Source organism: Dendropsophus ebraccatus, chromosome 13, assembly GCF_027789765.1.
Source record: "Dendropsophus ebraccatus isolate aDenEbr1 chromosome 13, aDenEbr1.pat, whole genome shotgun sequence".
Lineage (NCBI taxonomy): Eukaryota > Metazoa > Chordata > Amphibia > Anura > Hylidae > Dendropsophus > Dendropsophus ebraccatus.
Genome location: NC_091466.1, coordinates 67,156,599 through 67,173,279, shown reverse-complemented (window position 1 = coordinate 67,173,279; position 16,681 = coordinate 67,156,599). Strand labels below are relative to the sequence as shown.

At 45.5% G+C, this 16,681-nt stretch overlaps 1 protein-coding gene across 1 annotated transcript in view; it reads left to right on the top strand.

Moving 5' to 3' along the window:
• The window catches only part of TECPR2 (tectonin beta-propeller repeat containing 2), a 31,291-nt gene that overhangs the window by 1,278 nt on the left and 13,332 nt on the right, over window positions 1–16,681 (top strand). Inside the window, exons 2-10 of the mRNA XM_069949999.1 lie at window positions 3,071–3,352; window positions 4,980–5,108; window positions 6,259–6,390; window positions 6,480–6,637; window positions 9,441–9,753; window positions 10,168–10,297; window positions 12,813–13,220; window positions 14,172–14,968; window positions 16,312–16,495. Of these exons, the coding sequence (XP_069806100.1) occupies window positions 3,119–3,352; window positions 4,980–5,108; window positions 6,259–6,390; window positions 6,480–6,637; window positions 9,441–9,753; window positions 10,168–10,297; window positions 12,813–13,220; window positions 14,172–14,968; window positions 16,312–16,495 (2,485 nt within the window). The 5' untranslated portion in view covers window positions 3,071–3,118. The remainder of the gene's footprint in view (window positions 1–3,070; window positions 3,353–4,979; window positions 5,109–6,258; window positions 6,391–6,479; window positions 6,638–9,440; window positions 9,754–10,167; window positions 10,298–12,812; window positions 13,221–14,171; window positions 14,969–16,311; window positions 16,496–16,681) is intronic.

Sequence of the window (16,681 nt, the reverse complement as noted above, 5' to 3'; positions counted from 1 at the left end):
AGCACAGGGTAGAAATTTAAAAGAATTCTAAAGAATTATGACTATCGGGGCATGCTGGGAGTTGTAGTTTTGCAACAGCTGAAGGTCCTGGGGGTGAAATAAGTCATAATTCTTCAGAATTCATCATATTGGGGCATGCTGTGAGTTGTAGTTTCGCAACAGCTTAAGGACCATAGGGTGGAATTTGTCATAATTCTTCAGAATTCATCATATTGGGGCATGCTGGGAGTTGTAGTTTGGAAACAGCTGGAGAATCTTAGGTTGAGGTTTACAGACTTAGTGCTAATAAAGAATGCTGGGAGTTGTAGTTTTCCGACTGCTGGAGAACCTCTGGTAGGGACTCACATCATTTGGTTATCAGGGCATGCTGGGAGATGTAGTTTCACAACAGCTGCAGAGTCTCAGATTGGGGAATGCAGGATTTTAGCTGTCAGGGCATGCTGGCATTTGTAGTTTGGCAGCAGCTGGTTGAGCACAGGGCACTGTGGGAGTTGGGTTTTGTAGCCGCCTTAGTCTTAGGTTTGTGAATCATAGAATTAGGGCTGTCTCGCAATAACTGGGGAGAGACAGGGTGGAAATCTCTGAATTTGATTCCTTGGGGCATGCTGGGATATGTAGTTTTGCAACTTATGAAATGCAAACGACTGGGGAATTCAGGAATAGGACTGAGTTGTAGTTAACAGCAGGAGATCCTCAGGTTGGGGGTTACAGCATTAGGACTGTCAGGGTTTGCTGGGAGTTGTAGCTTCGTAGCAGCTTTAGGGTCTTAGGTTCTAGGAACACTGAATTTGTACTGTCTGGGAATGCTGGGAGTTGTAGTATTGTAACAGCTGGATTGCTTCAGTTTGCATTGCAGGTCACAGACATGGTAATACAAGGTAAGTATACAGTGGTGCCTTGGATTACGAGCATAATTCGTTCCAGGACCGCATTTGTAATCCAAATCCACTCTTAAACCAAAGCAAATTTTCCCATAAGAAATCATAGAAATGCAGACAATTGGTTCCACACCCCCAAAATAATGATTTATTATTCTGAACAACATGTAAAACTAATGAAACAAACATTCAGAAACAGCAGAATATGTGATATTATAAGTTACTGTACAGTAATGGAGAGGATGGGAAGCACAAGGGCGGACAGAGACTGCAGGGAGCATGAAGGAATGAGCAGGACAGATGTGGGCACAGTATAGCAGCACTCTCTGTCGGGGGAGAGAGGGGTTACAGCTATGGAGAGATTACCCCCACAGTCCTGTCCTCTAATGCAAGCCCCAGCCTTAAGTGGATCTGCTATGATTTGGAAGGTGAGGGAGACTTCCTGGGTCAGAGTACAGGGCTGTAGACCCCGCTATGCATACCATGCCCCTCCCCCACTCTCCCTCCCACCCAGTACAGGGAGCTCTTAAACCAAAACGCTCTTAAACCAAGTTACTCTTAAACCAAGGTACCACTGTATTGCGAAATTATATATACAGTATACTCTATCTGTATTACTGGCGTTCTCCCTCTCTAACCTTGTATGTCGCAGCCATTGAGGTTTTCATTAGTATAATGGACTCTCGGTAAGAGGCACTCAGTAATCTGTAATATACGGGAAGTACCGCATCACATCTGGATGTTAGGAGTCATTGTGCGGCTCTGGGATTTTCTGTCCATTGTCTCTGCTGTGCTGGAATAGTGGCTGCAGATGGAAGGGTCATTGCTCCATGTCCTGGACATTCTGTATCTATTACTGTATATATATTATGTAGCGTCAGGGAGTAGATGATTGGTCTCACGTCTTAGATTTTATATCACTGTATGCTATGACCTAAATATCTATCTATCTCCAATTTATCTTTCTATCTATCTCCTATCTATCTATAGGAGAATAGTTCCTTGTTACGCAGCTGTGAGACATTTGGTGGCTTCTGTCCATTGTCCCCAGGTCCTGCAATTTTCTGGTGTAATGAATGGTTTCCTATACAATCCATGACTGCCTCCCCCTATGATTAGTAGTTAGTACAGTCCTCCATTGTGCATCGCTCAGTATAGGTCACTTCTGGTCCTAAATTTGCATCATAGTCCTAAAGGGTTACTTGACCCAGACGGGCAGATGCACTTTGGCGCACGGCGATGTCATCTGCAGCCTTGGATTTTTTTTCTTTTTTATTGTCACTCTGGGTAAGTCCACACTGGTCAGATTTTCTGCAGAGAATTTACAAACATTCCAGGGGGAAATTGTTCACATTTCTATTTAAAAGTCTCCAGTCTTCCAGTACTTATCAGCTGCTGTATGTCCTGCAGGAAGTGGTGTATTCTTTCCAGTCTGACACAGTGCTCTCTGCTGCCACCTCTGTCCATGTCAGGAACTTTCCAGAGCAGGAAAGGTTTTCTATGGGGATTGACAGTTCCTGACGTGGACAGAGGTGGCAGCAGAGAGCACTGTGTCAGACTGAAAAGAATATACCACTTCCTGCAGGACAGACAGTAGCTGATAAGTACTTGAAGTCTGGAGAATTTTTAAATAGAAGTTACAAATCTCCATAACATTTTGATTTTGGTTGATTTGAAAACATTTTTTCCTCTGGAGTACCCCTTTAAATGCAACTCAATGAGACATAATGAGCAGTAATAATTAGGTAATAAGAGCTTCTAACAACCACAATACAGGTATGGATAGTCTCATTGCTCACAGAAGTGTAAGCTAGGTTTATGTCTGATCTATAGGGAACTGGAAATTATTAGTACGCTTAGCAGAGTGCAAAAAAAAAAATCCCCTGTATGGAAAAAAAAAAAAATACTCTGGGGATTTATAACCTTGTGATAGTCGTCAGATTCGAGGGCGAAAATGTGAACAAAATAGGATCTGAAAGTGCAGAATAAAAATTTGCAGTAAAGTCTGGTGTAACAGCTGCAGCAAAGGAGTCTTAAAGGGGATGTCCTATCATAGATTCCTTCACTCTGAGGGCAGTCTTGGGTACTGGCGGGTCGCAGATTTAATTTAAGACTTTATTCTGGTTTAAAATCTTAATTTTCTTTTCCTTAAGAAGAGACTTCATTCGTGTTTCTTTTCCTTTGGATTCCAGGTTCTTCCCTTCAGTGATGATGGATTGACTCCCCTCTACAGTTCACCTATGAGACAGAAAGCAATGGCCGCCCTTCCAGGAAGTGTAACCTTTAAGGAGTTTTGCCCCTTGTATTCCATTCTCAATGCCATCCCTGCAAAAATACAGAAGGGTTTCCGATCCCTCATCGTCTATCTCACAGCTATCGATGTCAATGGCGACTACATTGCCGTGGGCAGCAGCATCGGGATGTTATATCTTTACTGCCGCCACACCAACCAGATGAAGAAGTATAACTTAGAGGTATGTGTCGCTAGAGCAATGTTCCCCCAACCTGTGGCTGGTGCAGAAATATAACGCTCAGATTTCTGGGAATCGTAGTTTTGGAACAGCTGGAAAGCTGCAAGCTGGGGATCATAGAATTAGGCTGTTAGGGCATGCTGGGAGTTGTAGTGTTGGAAAACCTGGAAATCTATACGGTTCCACGGGCGATTATCGTTTAAGTCGTTTGAATCTAAACGATAATCGTTCGGTTGAATAGCAGTTAACGATTAACGACCGAACGAGAAATCATAGATCGTTTAATAAGACCTGGATCTATTTTTATTGTTGCTTGTTCGCAAATCGTTCGTATTGAATAAAAAGTCGTTCAGTCATTCGCAATAGCGACCACAAGATGACCGCAAGAATAATCGTAAGTAACGATTATCGTTCCATGTAAACGGGTGAACGGTTTCAGGTCTTCCGCAATAGCGGTCGTTTAGATCGTTTATCGTTAACGATTATGCGAACGGTAATCGTCCCATGGAATAGGCCCCTAAGATTCTGGGGTTTCCAGAACGTTTATATTGATGGTCTTTCCATGGTTATGGTGCTGCACATTGGGTGGCAGCTGTAACTGATTTTGCAGGCTGCAGACCTAGCATAAGCGCCATGTCCGCCATCCTCCTATATGGGGATTAGTGCTGTACATGCATGCAGTGTTATTCTCCAGCTATGGTAGCATTACAGCGCCCCCTGTCTACCACCGTCAGCCAGTCAATGAAGGTCTGTGGCTTCAGGTGCACATGGAGTCATATGGGGTTATGGGACTTGTAGCTGAGGACACATGTGATGAACACCCCCCACGGTAACAGTGGTTAGTATTTGCTATGGAACCTCCAGGGAGCATTGACTGGAGACATAACACAAGGGAATCACTAGGAAAACATCACTCTTACATGTTTTTGCATTTCCTTTAATACTCTCCAGTCCCAGCTGACACTTCTGTGATATCTTGGCTCTTAGACACCCGGTTGATTTACTGCATTATTAAAAGAAAGCACTTAGATCTTACCATCACAGCTTTTATCCATAGAAGATTAGAAGGAAGCGAGGCGTTCTACTCAATAAGCTCATCCGCTTACTAATAGAGCAGTCTCTGCTAATCATGAGTTATATTCCACCCCGAGAACAGCTGGAAACAGGAATGAATCCCAGCAAGCCCTGGGATAGTCGCACTCAGGCTCTGTTAAGATCAGTGTGTGTTTAAGTCAGGGATGGGGAACCTTTGGCCCTCTAGCTGTTGCAAAACTATTATTCCCATCATGCCTGGACAGCCGAAGCTTTAGCTTTGGCTGTCCAGGCATGATGGGAATTGTAGTTTTGCAACAGCTGGAGGGCCAAAGGTTCCCCATCCCAGGTCTAAGTGGTTGGATCCCCACTAAACATATAGGATATGTGATGATATAACCCCTTTTATCCTGTGTCTAGTTTATTGTATATATATCAGACTTGTGGCTCTCTAGCTGTTGCAAAACTACAATTCCCTTCATGCTAAAGCTTTGGCTGTCCAGGCATGATGGGTATTGTAGATGTGCACCAGCTGCAGGGCAGTGTGTTTGACACCTGTAGTATATATGGTTTATGCTTTTGCTTTTTTTCATTCCAGGGGAAGACTGAGTCTATATCTGTCACTAAGCTTCTGAGCTGCTTCGATGACCTGGTAGCAGTGGGCACTGTCTCCGGGAGGGTGGCCATATTCCAGCTGGTGTCTCCCCTTCCAGGACGAAATAAGCAGGTCTGTATGTGTATGAGCAACCACGACCGGGATCACTGGTGCCATTTATACACTGATTTAAACAGTAAAATTATGCTTCAGGTTTTTTCATTATCCGACTGATGTGACCATCTTCCCCCATCAGATTATTTTAATGTCTACAAGAGTAGGTTGGGAAGAGAAAGAACATCCCTTTAGGCCGGAATCACACAGGACAGAGTCCGCTGCGGATCCCAAACTGTCATTTTCAAAGAAATTACATACTTGCAGCGGGATTGTTACTCCACTGTATGTAAATGCTGTCCACCTTAACCCGCTGCCGCCCGTAGCATACTTTACCTGGTCCGCGCTCAGGGTGTATCTGAGGCTCCCGACGCCCGTTGGTCCTGCTCAGCCAATCAGTACACGGCCCCGCCAAAGTCACTTATTGGTTGGGGGGGAGCTGGGAGCCTCAGATGCAACCAGAGCACAGACCAGGTAAAGCATGCTACGGGCGGAGGCGGGGGACGGCATTTACATACTTGCAGCTGGATGACCATTCGCAGTGTGAAATCCATCCTGTGGGAATCTAGCCTTAGGATACTTTCACACAGGACAGATACTGTGCAGATTTTTCGGTGCATGCAGAAAATCCACTCTAAAGCATAGTACAATAGCAGCAATGGGGATTTTAAAGGGATATTCCAAGTTGGATTACTGTAAAGCAGGGGTGTCAAACTCAGGCCCCGCAGCTGTTACAAAACTGTGATTCCCATCATGCATGGACAGCCAAAGCTTTAGCTGTCCATGATTTATGGGAATTGTTGTTTTGTAACAGCTGGAGTGCCTGAGTTTGATACCTGTGCTGTAAACAATGAATGAAGTGGTGGCTTACATGTGTGACTGTCGGCTACATTCACAGCAAAGACTTAGGACCCTGTTCTTGAGATCATTGGGGGGTTACAGCTGTTGGACGCCCATGCGCTCTAATCCCTTTGTCTTTTACATGAGACAGCAGAGCTCGGGTTGACCCACAGTTATTAATTACATGTATGTGATTCCTCCATGTAAATCTAGCCATAGTGATGAAGATCTAGCCAAAACCTATAAAAGAACTGCACGTATCTGTTCAGGATGATTGAATATAACAATTATAATAGAGATAAATACTCCATTTGTGTTCTTATTCCAGTTGCGGAGGTTCGACGTGCTCGGCGTTCACAAGAGCAGCATCACATCCCTGGCCTGGAGCCCCAATGGGATGAAGTTATTTTCTGGGGATGAAAGAGGAAAAATTGTCCAGTCTGATTTGGATTTTGACAAGGTAAATGACGATCTTCCGATCTGTCCCCTCCTTATTCTGTACATTGTGGGTTTGTTTCCAGCACTGACTTCTCCTTTGTCTTTATTTAGGGTACGTGTAATTCCTGCCTTGTACTAGAAGAATTGTCCTCTATAGTCCAGCTGGATTACAGCCACAAAGTTCTGCTGGTATCAACCACCCAGAGATGTCTGCTCTTCTACACAGAAGAAAAGTCTGTCAAGCAAGTTGGAAATCAGCCTAGAAAATCGTGAGTGTCCATTGACCTGCCACACAGACTTATGATGTACTACCATGGTATCTTAATAGTGTCTTAGAGGTGGAGGTATACCTTTCAGGACTCTCACCATAGCCTACAACACACACAGCCCAATACATGCTGTATGCTTGAAAACTGTAACAAACAAAGGAGCCTACAAAATTCTGAGCGCAGCTCTGGTGGCTGGTATACACATCATCGTGCCTTTTGGCTCTTCATGACAAGTAGATCTGTAGCGCTGTTTGGTTTCTGGATTATAAGAATACAGACATTATGGTTACCTTCTTAGCAGCAAGTGCAGGTCCACTAGTCTCTGATCTTTTGGAGGACCACCACATGACTATTTATCTGGCATACACGTCTATTTTACAGATTTTTAAGAGTTTTGGAACTTAAAGCGTAACTGTTATTTCAGGGTCATTTTTTAGAAAACAATAAATATCAATAGTACAAGCGATTTTAAGAAGCTCTGTAATAGGTTTTATTTACCAAAAGAGTTTCCTTCTGTACTGAAAAAGCTGATTTTCTAGCTCCCTCCTCACTTCAGAATAAGCAAGATTCTCTGTCCATTATGCTCTATGGAGAGGGGAGGGGCTGAGAGGAGTGAGTGAGCACGGAGCAGTCCTGCACAGCACAACACCCTGCAATCTTCTCTCAGCAAGTTCCTAGATAAGCACTGACCTTTCTGACCCCTGAATCCAGCATTTTAGGTGCCCAGACAGTCTACAAACAGCTGACCTTCATGTCTTCTCTTCCTGCTCCCTCATCTCCCTCAATCCCTCCCCCCTCCATAGGAAATAATGGGCACAGCAGAACCCGTCTTCACTGGCTTCTTTGTAATGAAGACGGCTTTGCCTGATAATGCACAGATAAGAAGTGAGGGGGGAGCCTGGGAAATTGCTATTTGAGTACAGAAAGATGCTTTTTTGCCTAATAAAACCTATTATAGAGTTTCTTAAAATCGCTTATACTGATTTCTGCAAAAAAAAATAAAAAATATGACAGTTACACTTTAAGATCCCAAACTAACAAACTTTTGCCTTTGGATTGGTAATTAATTCTCAGTGAAGAGATGCAGGGGTTTATAGAGACTTTATTTTAGGCAGTGTTTCATGTCACTTCAGTGAGAATCGGTAGCCGACATCCCACCTGAAACTGCATCTAGAATAGGTCATACATTCCATTCAGGCAGCTGTCAGCTTAAAGGGGTATTCCAGGGAAAATCAATAATTTAGCAAAGGAAAGGGTTAACCAAGGTTAACCCTTTCCTAATATACTTACCTGTCCTTTAATAGGCGCTGTGTACAGAGCAAGACAGAAATCTCTCCTGCCTCACTCACACAGAGCCTGTCAGCTGAGTACAGGTGCCTGAGACCAGTGCCGAGATCGGGGCCAGCAGCACGCTCCGGGGGTGGGGGTGAGCGATCTCTGACAGGGACACAGGAAGGAGGGCCGGGGGGGATCAGCAGCCGATAAACATTACTTCCCCACCGATGCCGACCCTGAGTCCCTGGGGGGAAGGGATGCGGCGGGCAGCCGGGTGTCTGGTAGCTATGAATGAAGTAATGCCACCCGCCGCGTCCCCTCCCGGGACTCAGTCTGCATCGCTGACAAGGGGGGGGTTCTGCGGAGTGATTGACGCCAGACCCCGCATTTACCTGCTGTAGTGCAGTGCCGGCCCATGTAACTAGTGACCGGCACTGAGCCCGACGACCCCTGATAATTTACTGCAGCCTCAGGGGACCCCCACTCTGAAGCGTGGTGGGGATGCAGAGCACTGAGCCCTGATTGGCTACACGCTACCAAGCCAGTCAGGGTTCAGTGCTCTGCTGCTAATGAGACGGAGAGCGGATGCCGGCCGGGTGACGTCACCGAACCGGAAGGTGTAGAGGATCCGAGCCACAAGCTGGAAGATCACGTGAACGGACCGGAGATCTCCTTGGGGGGCCATTAAAGGACAGGTAAGTATATTAGGAAAGGGTAAACCTTGGTTAACCCTTTCCTTTGCTAAATTATTGATTTTCCCTGGAATACCCCTTTAAAGGGAAAGTATCAGCATCTGTATCTTCTTACCTCCATCCTCTGCACCTTTTCTGCAATATTATGAGTTTAAGCCATATACAAATATGTTGCTTTGCGGCACTGGGGGTGGGATTACCTTGACCAGTGCAGTGATCTGCCCCGGCTGCACTGTGCCCCCCCCCATCCCCTATGTACCAAAATAACATATTTACATATGGGTTAAACTCTTAATGTTGTGGAAATGGCACAGAGGATGGACCTTCATCATCAGTGCCCTATAGGAAGCTATCAGCAGATTAGCTACTTCTAACCTACCCATAGTTTTCCATAAACGCTTGTTGGGCCGACAGCTATCTCTCCCAGTCTTCGCATACATGCACATGCTCAACTTTGCTGAGCTTGCATGTTTTCAGTGGAGAATGAGAAGAAAACGGCTGGCAGACAGCTCTCTTCCTAACAATAGAAGGATTGTGCACGTGGAAATACAACTTCCTGACCCTTCCTCCCCATTATATCAAGGAAGCCGCATACATATTACATGTGGATATCTAGTTTTGCCATCTCTCTAGCTTACTGATGCCCTTCTCTGTACTTACAAGATGAAGAACCTCAAAACAGCTGCGCTCTAGTTTGGCCAATATTGTATGGTTTTCATTGTCTGCTTTGCATTGTCTGGTTTACAATTATTACTAAGTGTTACTTCTTAAAATGTATTGTGACTTATAACCAGAATCCCTCTTTTTACATCTGTAACGTCCTCTTGATCTTTCAGCAATGGCAAGTATGGAGCCTGCTTTATCCCCAGCCTCTGCAAGCAAAGTGACCTTACATTGTTCACATCCCGGCCCGGACTGCGTCTCTGGAAGGCAGACGCCCATGGATCCGTTCAGTCGACTTTTATTTTAAAGGACGTCTTGGCTCGTGGTCTGGAATCTTTTGAGCTGTATCCACGATTGGAAACAACAAACCAAGCAAAGTATACAATGTCCGAGAAGCACCTGGGCTTAGTGACCTGTTTTCTACATGAAGGATGGGTTCTGAGCTGGGACGAGTACAGCATCTATCTCATAGACACTATCAATCAGGTATGGGCACTAGATAACATACATACATCTGGTCAGACTGATATTTGTACAAAATATATCTACATATATACCACCACAAAAGCTATTTATTTTTGCCCAGAGGGGCACAAAGTAAAGTCATATCACTAGAATATGCCATGACTTTATGACAATTGGGCCCCAACCTCTAGAGACCCCCACAATTGTAAGAAAAATAGGCTTTTTCTAGGCTTCCCTACCAGGCTGTGCTGACCCATTTACCTACATTTCAAATACTTCTGTTCTATCTATCTATCTATCTATCTATTTATCTGGATCGTTTACTTTATACATGATTCTTCTCTCACTTAAGAGCCTACCAGATTATGCAACATTTTCATCGTATTTGGACATGCAGGGGTTAATAAGTTGTTGCTTTGTGTTTTTTCTTTCCAGGCTGTGATTGGAGGACTCGAATGTGCCGGCGATATCGTATCTGTCTCCTGTGTCAACAATGAAATATTTTTGATAAAAGGTGACCGGGAAATTATAAGAATATCTGACATGCCAGAAGGTGCCATATCCGGTGAGTGCAGAAATATCCTGTCCTCGGCCTATTAAGCGCTATTGCAAATTTAGGAATTGTACAATGAAAAGTTCTGCAACTTTGTAATAGACTTTGTTTTAGGGATCTAGAGTACTCTGCTGTCATGATGTGGAGTGAACTACCCATTGCTATTTAAAGGGGGTCTACCAGTAGTTCTTTTTTTTTTCCCCCTATGGTTAGATGATAAGTATCTGATTAGTGGGGTCATACCCCTGGGTACCCCTGCTGATCACAACTATGAAGGTCTCATGTCCCCCAAGCAAACTATGCAGCAGCATGCATGCTCGGCTACCACTTTATTTATTTTAACCTAGACTTATGAAGATTACCGCTGACTTGGAGGAAGGCTGGGGAACCTTTGGCCCTCCGACTGTTGCTGATCTACAAATACCATCATGATAGGAATTGTAGTTTTGCAACAGCAGGAGGAGCAAAGGTTCCCAATTCCTGACTAAGGGCTCTATAACACGAGACGATTATCATTCGGATTTTAAGTTCAGCATTTTTTCATTAATCGTTCAGTGTAATTACACATTGTCCGTTGTTTTGCTGGGATCAGATGGAGTAAACGATCATAGTAATGATGGTAACTAACGATTATCGTTCCGTGTAATAGGATGAACGACTTCAGGTTAGCGATAAACAATCTCGTTTGCGATCTTTTATCGTTAGTCTTTAATTGTTAAAAATCCCTTTGTCTAATAGGACCCTTAGAGCAGCGTTTCCCAACCGGTGTGCCGGGAGAACCCGCCAGGGGTGCCGTGGGATCCCGGTGGGAAATGTGCGCTGTCTCTTTAAGCATCCCCAGAAGCTGCGGCCGCGCAACTTCTCGGGATGCACGGATCACTTTGATGTTCCGCTCGCACTATGAGCGGGCGGAACATTAAAGTAAGCAGAATATAGGAGCAGGAAGTGTCAGCGTACTGCTCCTATATTCACTCCCATAGGCCGCCGGCACTTCATACCAGCAGCCTATGGGAGGCCGGACGTGACCTCTCCGGCAGGTGTGATGATGTGACTTCATCACGCCTGCCGGAAGTCCCGTCCCCGCGGCTCGCAGAGGAGCCCGAAGAGGAGGAGGAGAGCTTCTGCCTGCAGCCACAGCCCGGATTAGGTGAGTAGGATGTTTGTTTTTTTTTAAGGGGCAGAGCAGGGGGCATTATTAGTTCATGGGGGGCACCTCTGGGGGCATTATTAGTATATGGGGGCAACTCTGGGGGCATTATTAGTTCATGGGGACACCTCTGGGGGCATTATTAGTATATGGGGGCACCTCAGGGGGCATTATTAGTTCATGGGGGCACCTCTGGGGGCATTATTAGTTCATGGGGGCACCTCTGGGGGCATTATTAGTATATGGGGGCACCTCAGGGGGCATTATTAGTTATGGGGGCACCTGAGGGGGCATTATTAGTTATGGGGGCACCTCTGGGGGCATTATTAGTATATGGGGGCACCTCTGGGGGCATTATTAGTTATGGGGGCACCTCTGGGGGCATTATTAGTATATGGGGGCCACCTCTGGGGGCATTATTAGTATATGGGGGCACCTCTGGGGCATTATTAGCTCATGGGGGCACCTCTGGGGGCATTATTAGTATATGGGGGCACCTCTGGGGGCATTATTAGTATATGGGAGCACCTCTGGGGGCATTATTAGTTCATGGGGGCACCTCTGGGGGCATTATTAGTATATGGGGGCACCTCTGGGGGCATTATTAGCTCATGGGGGCACCTCTGGGGGCATTATTATTTTTATGGGGGCACCTCTGGGGGCATTATTAGTTCATCAGAGCAGGGGATCCTACATACAGGGGGCACAGCAGGGGATCCTACATACAGGGGGCACAGCAGGGGATCCTACATACAGGGGGCACAGCAGGGGATCCTACATACAGGGGGCACAGCAGGGGATCCTACATACAGGGGGCACAGCAGGGGATCCTACATACAGGGGGCACAGAAGGGGATCCTACATACAGGGGGGCATCCCACATTACTAGTCGCTTTACTGCACATAACACCAAACAGCGCAGTTACTTTGGGAGCCTACAGGGGGGAGAAAGGGAAGGAAGTTGCTAGAAATGTGCGGAGCCTAAATTGTTTGTCTCGCAGGTTCTGAAGAGATGAAAAGTAGCTGGTAGAAATCATCATGGCTAATGGAGAGGAAAAGGGAAAGTGACTCCTCAGATCAAAGAAGACGTCACCTGTGAGTCACTGTATGACGGTTTTCTTACTTTGTAGAACATTATTTAGTAGGGGCGCCCCGAGGAAAATTTTTTTTCCATGGTGTGCCTCGAGGTGGAAAAGGTTGGGAAGCACTGCCTTAGAGGACAAGGTACCTTCATTCTTATGGTCTGTTGTGACCCCCAGCGGTCGCGGTAGCTATCATGTATCTAAGGATAAACCTTTAAGAATATAGATTAATACTATTATTTTTAGTCTGCTTGTGTTTTGTTTGGTACTTATTAGATTTGTGGTGTCTTTGTTGCAGCCGTCCTGCACAGTCCTTTCCGGGTTCCAGCCAAACACGCTTCACTGGAAAATAAGCCACAAAATGGCTTAATGTCCAAAAATCCAGAAAACCAGCTCACTCCTGTCCAGACACTAAAAACCGAGCGGATCCAGCTGTGTCCTTTGGAGCTGGAGGAAGGGGATCAAGAGGAAGGGCCGGAGCCGAGAGTCAGGAGTAGTTCCCTGTCTGTGGAGTTTTCACAGAGGGGCCGCACATCTATAGACAGCAGCCATAGTGTGAATGAGGCTGATCATGACTCGTCTGATAATGCTGCCCGAGAGCAGCGCCCCTCCTCGCAGAGATTCAGTATCATCAGCAATGAAGACTTTGACCAGGAGCTGGTGGTGAAATCCATAAAGGTGAAGAAGAAGAAAAAGAAGCGACAAGGTAATTGTATGTCCAATGTTTGTCTGACGGCTCATCTCCAGGTTAAAGCACAACTGTTCTTATACATTTGCAATTACAATGCTGCAATAAAGTATTCGGTGCTGAGTTAAACATATGCTACCCGCGGGCGGCAGCTGGTGCAGCCTGTTTTGCTGCCTAACCAGTGACATGATGAGGGATCATACAGTTTATAAAGAGAAATGAATGATTTTTTATGTATGGCTAGCATGTTAAAAACATGGGAATATGCTGGGTTGGCATTCGCCGTGTAATGATGTGTAAACTTGGCACTGACTCTATCGGTGTGCTTGTGTGATGGGATGTGCAACAGCTGTAATTTACAGATGCAGCCCAGCAACAGTGGAAACCTTACTAACATATCTCCCTGGTACGTCACCAGTATTTGATTGGCGGGGGTCTGACTCCTGGCCCCCTACCAATAACCTATTTAAAGGGGCTGTGATGCTCTGGCCGCAGTCTGTTAAATGTTTACTTGTGCTTCATTACAATTGCTGGATAAGTATTAAAGCTGCAGCAATGACGAGCGCAAGTAAACTGTTAGGAGCCTGCAACGTAGGTGTAAGTTCTACAGCCCCTGGCAAATCGTTAGAGGTCAGACCTCCTCTTATGAAGTATTGCTGGATAACCCAATGCATTAGCTGTAGACTGACTGACAGTGGTCTCTCTGCACCCCTTCAAACATATGAGCGTTCATCTCGGCTTAGCTCTTAATGTGGAGGGGGAGGGGGGGCAAGCCACCGCCTTACAACTCTGGCAGCTTATTTCTGATTGCCCCCATACACATTAGATGGTCATCCATTAATATCAGTTAAATGCCAATATATATGTCACCTGCATGAACTACAACAAAAAGAAATTATTATAAGAGGAAAACTAAAAAATGTTTTTCTGTTTCTTTTTATCATATTTGTTTTCTTCCTTGCACTTCAGAAAATGGTTCCAGGAGTCGGGTGGGCTCTCTCGAGAGCACACCAAGCGTGGACAGTCCCCTCTCCTTAACCTCGTACTTTTCCTCCACCATGACGGGGTTAACCAGCTGCAGCGCAGAGCATTTAAGCTCTCAGGAGAGCCTGGTCAGCGGGAAGTATCAAGGCGATGATAACACTTCAGGCGTCTTCAGTACAGTTCCATCTTCTGAATCTCCTGTTCCTGATATGGAAAGTGAGAGCAATTCTTACCCCGGGGAAGAAGACAAAGACTCGGATGGAAGTGCTAAAACTAGTGAAGGTGCGACATCTGAGGCTGCGTCACTGTCCTCATCAGACACACACACAGCGGCTGTAAATTGTCGCACCGAGCCACAGCTGGAGGAGGAACAGAGTGACACCACAGGGCAAGGTCCCATAGAGGAAATACAGGATGTTACCAGCTCTGGACCACAAAGTATGGAGACAGGGGAGGAATTACACACTGACTCTATAGAGACTAAATCCTTGGATGAGATACACGAGGAGCAGCAAGATGTGTCAAATGTCCAGTGCCACATACCCTCAAGTTCTATTGGGGAGAACTTCTACTCTTTACCTAAGGACCCTTTTGAGGCCGTTAGAAATGACAGGCATGAGCGTAGTGAGCATGACCACTCCCTGGCGTCCAGCGATGATGAGGACATCTATGGTCACAGGATACCGCACTCTTGCTCTGACGTTAGTGTGGCGGAAATAGCCGTATCTCAAGAGCTGTCACGTTCCATGCAAGAAGAAAGCACTTTACTCAAATCCGAACAGGTATTGCTGCATCACTTCTTCTATACCTGGGATGGGGAACCCTGCGCCTTTCAGCTGTTACTAAACTACTATTCCTATCATGCCTGGGCAGCCAAAGGTTTATGCATGATGGCAATTGTAGCGTTGGAACAGCTGGGGGGAGGCTGAGGTTCCCTATTCCTGTTCTAGATCAAGACTACCCCTATTTCATAAATTCTATATCAAGGCTTTTTATTTTTTTTTATTTTTTTTAAAGGTTGATATGTTCCATGTGAAATCATATCCTCCATCCACAGATTATGTGTCACATTTTGGGTCTCTGTTCACAATAAACACCCAGGTCCCAGCAGTCAGAGTAGTGAATCGTGCCTGAACACTGCCACTTGTTTCATTGTCTATGGAGCTGACACAGCTAGCTGGGCGCTGTACTCAGCTGTCTCTGGCAGCTTCAAAGACAGGAAATAGAGCATTGGCACGCATGCATGACTTGTTTTCCCCTTCAAAACAAACACCAAGGGCCCCCCATTCAGGGGATCTCGACAGTGGGACAGCTATGATTTGACAGTAATTCCCTATCCTGTGGATAGAGGATAGTAATTTGGCTTAGGGCCCTATTACATGGAAAGATTATCGTGTGAAACATTGGTATATCATTCAAATTCAAGCGATAATCTTACCCTGTGTAGGCAGGCAACGATCAAACGCCTAACCAAAATTCGTTGTGTATTGTTAATCGCATCTTTTGAGCTGACCATAAAAACACGTTTAATCTTCGCAAATCCTTTGGTGTACGTACACATTGGCGTTATTCGTTATTACGAACAATTGTAGTAACACTTGCATTTACCATCTCATGAATGAATGATTTCAGGTTGTACGCAAAAGCACTCATTTGTGATTAAGTCCCGGCCCGGTGGACCAAAATAACATATTTGCATATGGGTTAAACTCTTAGGGGGACACTTATTAGGACCGGTGTACTAGTACGCTGGTCTTAAATTAGCCCCCTGTCCCCATTTACCCTGCCAGATTCACTAAGAGGTGCATGCCTCCTAGGGAATCCGAGGGGACCTGTGCTGCCGCCTACCCACCTTGCCGAGCCCCCATTTTGATAAATGTCTTCCTCAATATCTCGAAAACGGTGCAGAGGATGATGGCAAGCAACCTACCTTCATCCTCAGTGCTCCATGCGCTATAGGGATTTATCAGCAGGTTAGAGATTTCCCTTTTGACTTGAGTCCGACAAGTATACAATTTAAACAAATGTTATAATATCTCTAAACCTAGGCCATATATGCCCTTTAATTTTATCAAGAACGCTGAGGAGGATGTGTCTTTTATAACTTATTCTGTGTCCCTTTTAGCTTGCAGAGAGTTGGATGGTTTACTCAGGACCCGCCAATGGGATTTTAAGCCTAGTGGTGTCTGAAAAGTACGTCTGGTGTCTGGACTACAAGGGGTCCCTGTACTGCAGCTCTGTGCCCGGGGCCGGCCTGCGGTGGCAGAAGTTTGAGGATGCTGTCCAGCAGGTGGCAGTCTCCCCTTCAGGTTTGTCAGTAGCTGGTGTATCTCCTATGTCTTCTTTCTATCACCTTATTACGTTAGCAGTATATCCCTAGGGGTGTTCTAACTGTCTGCATTGCCTAAATAGCAATTACCTAATAAATACCAACTATTCTAGGAAATTCTTCCCTCTATCCGCTGTGGGGAATTGGGTTTCTCTGTCTGTCAGCA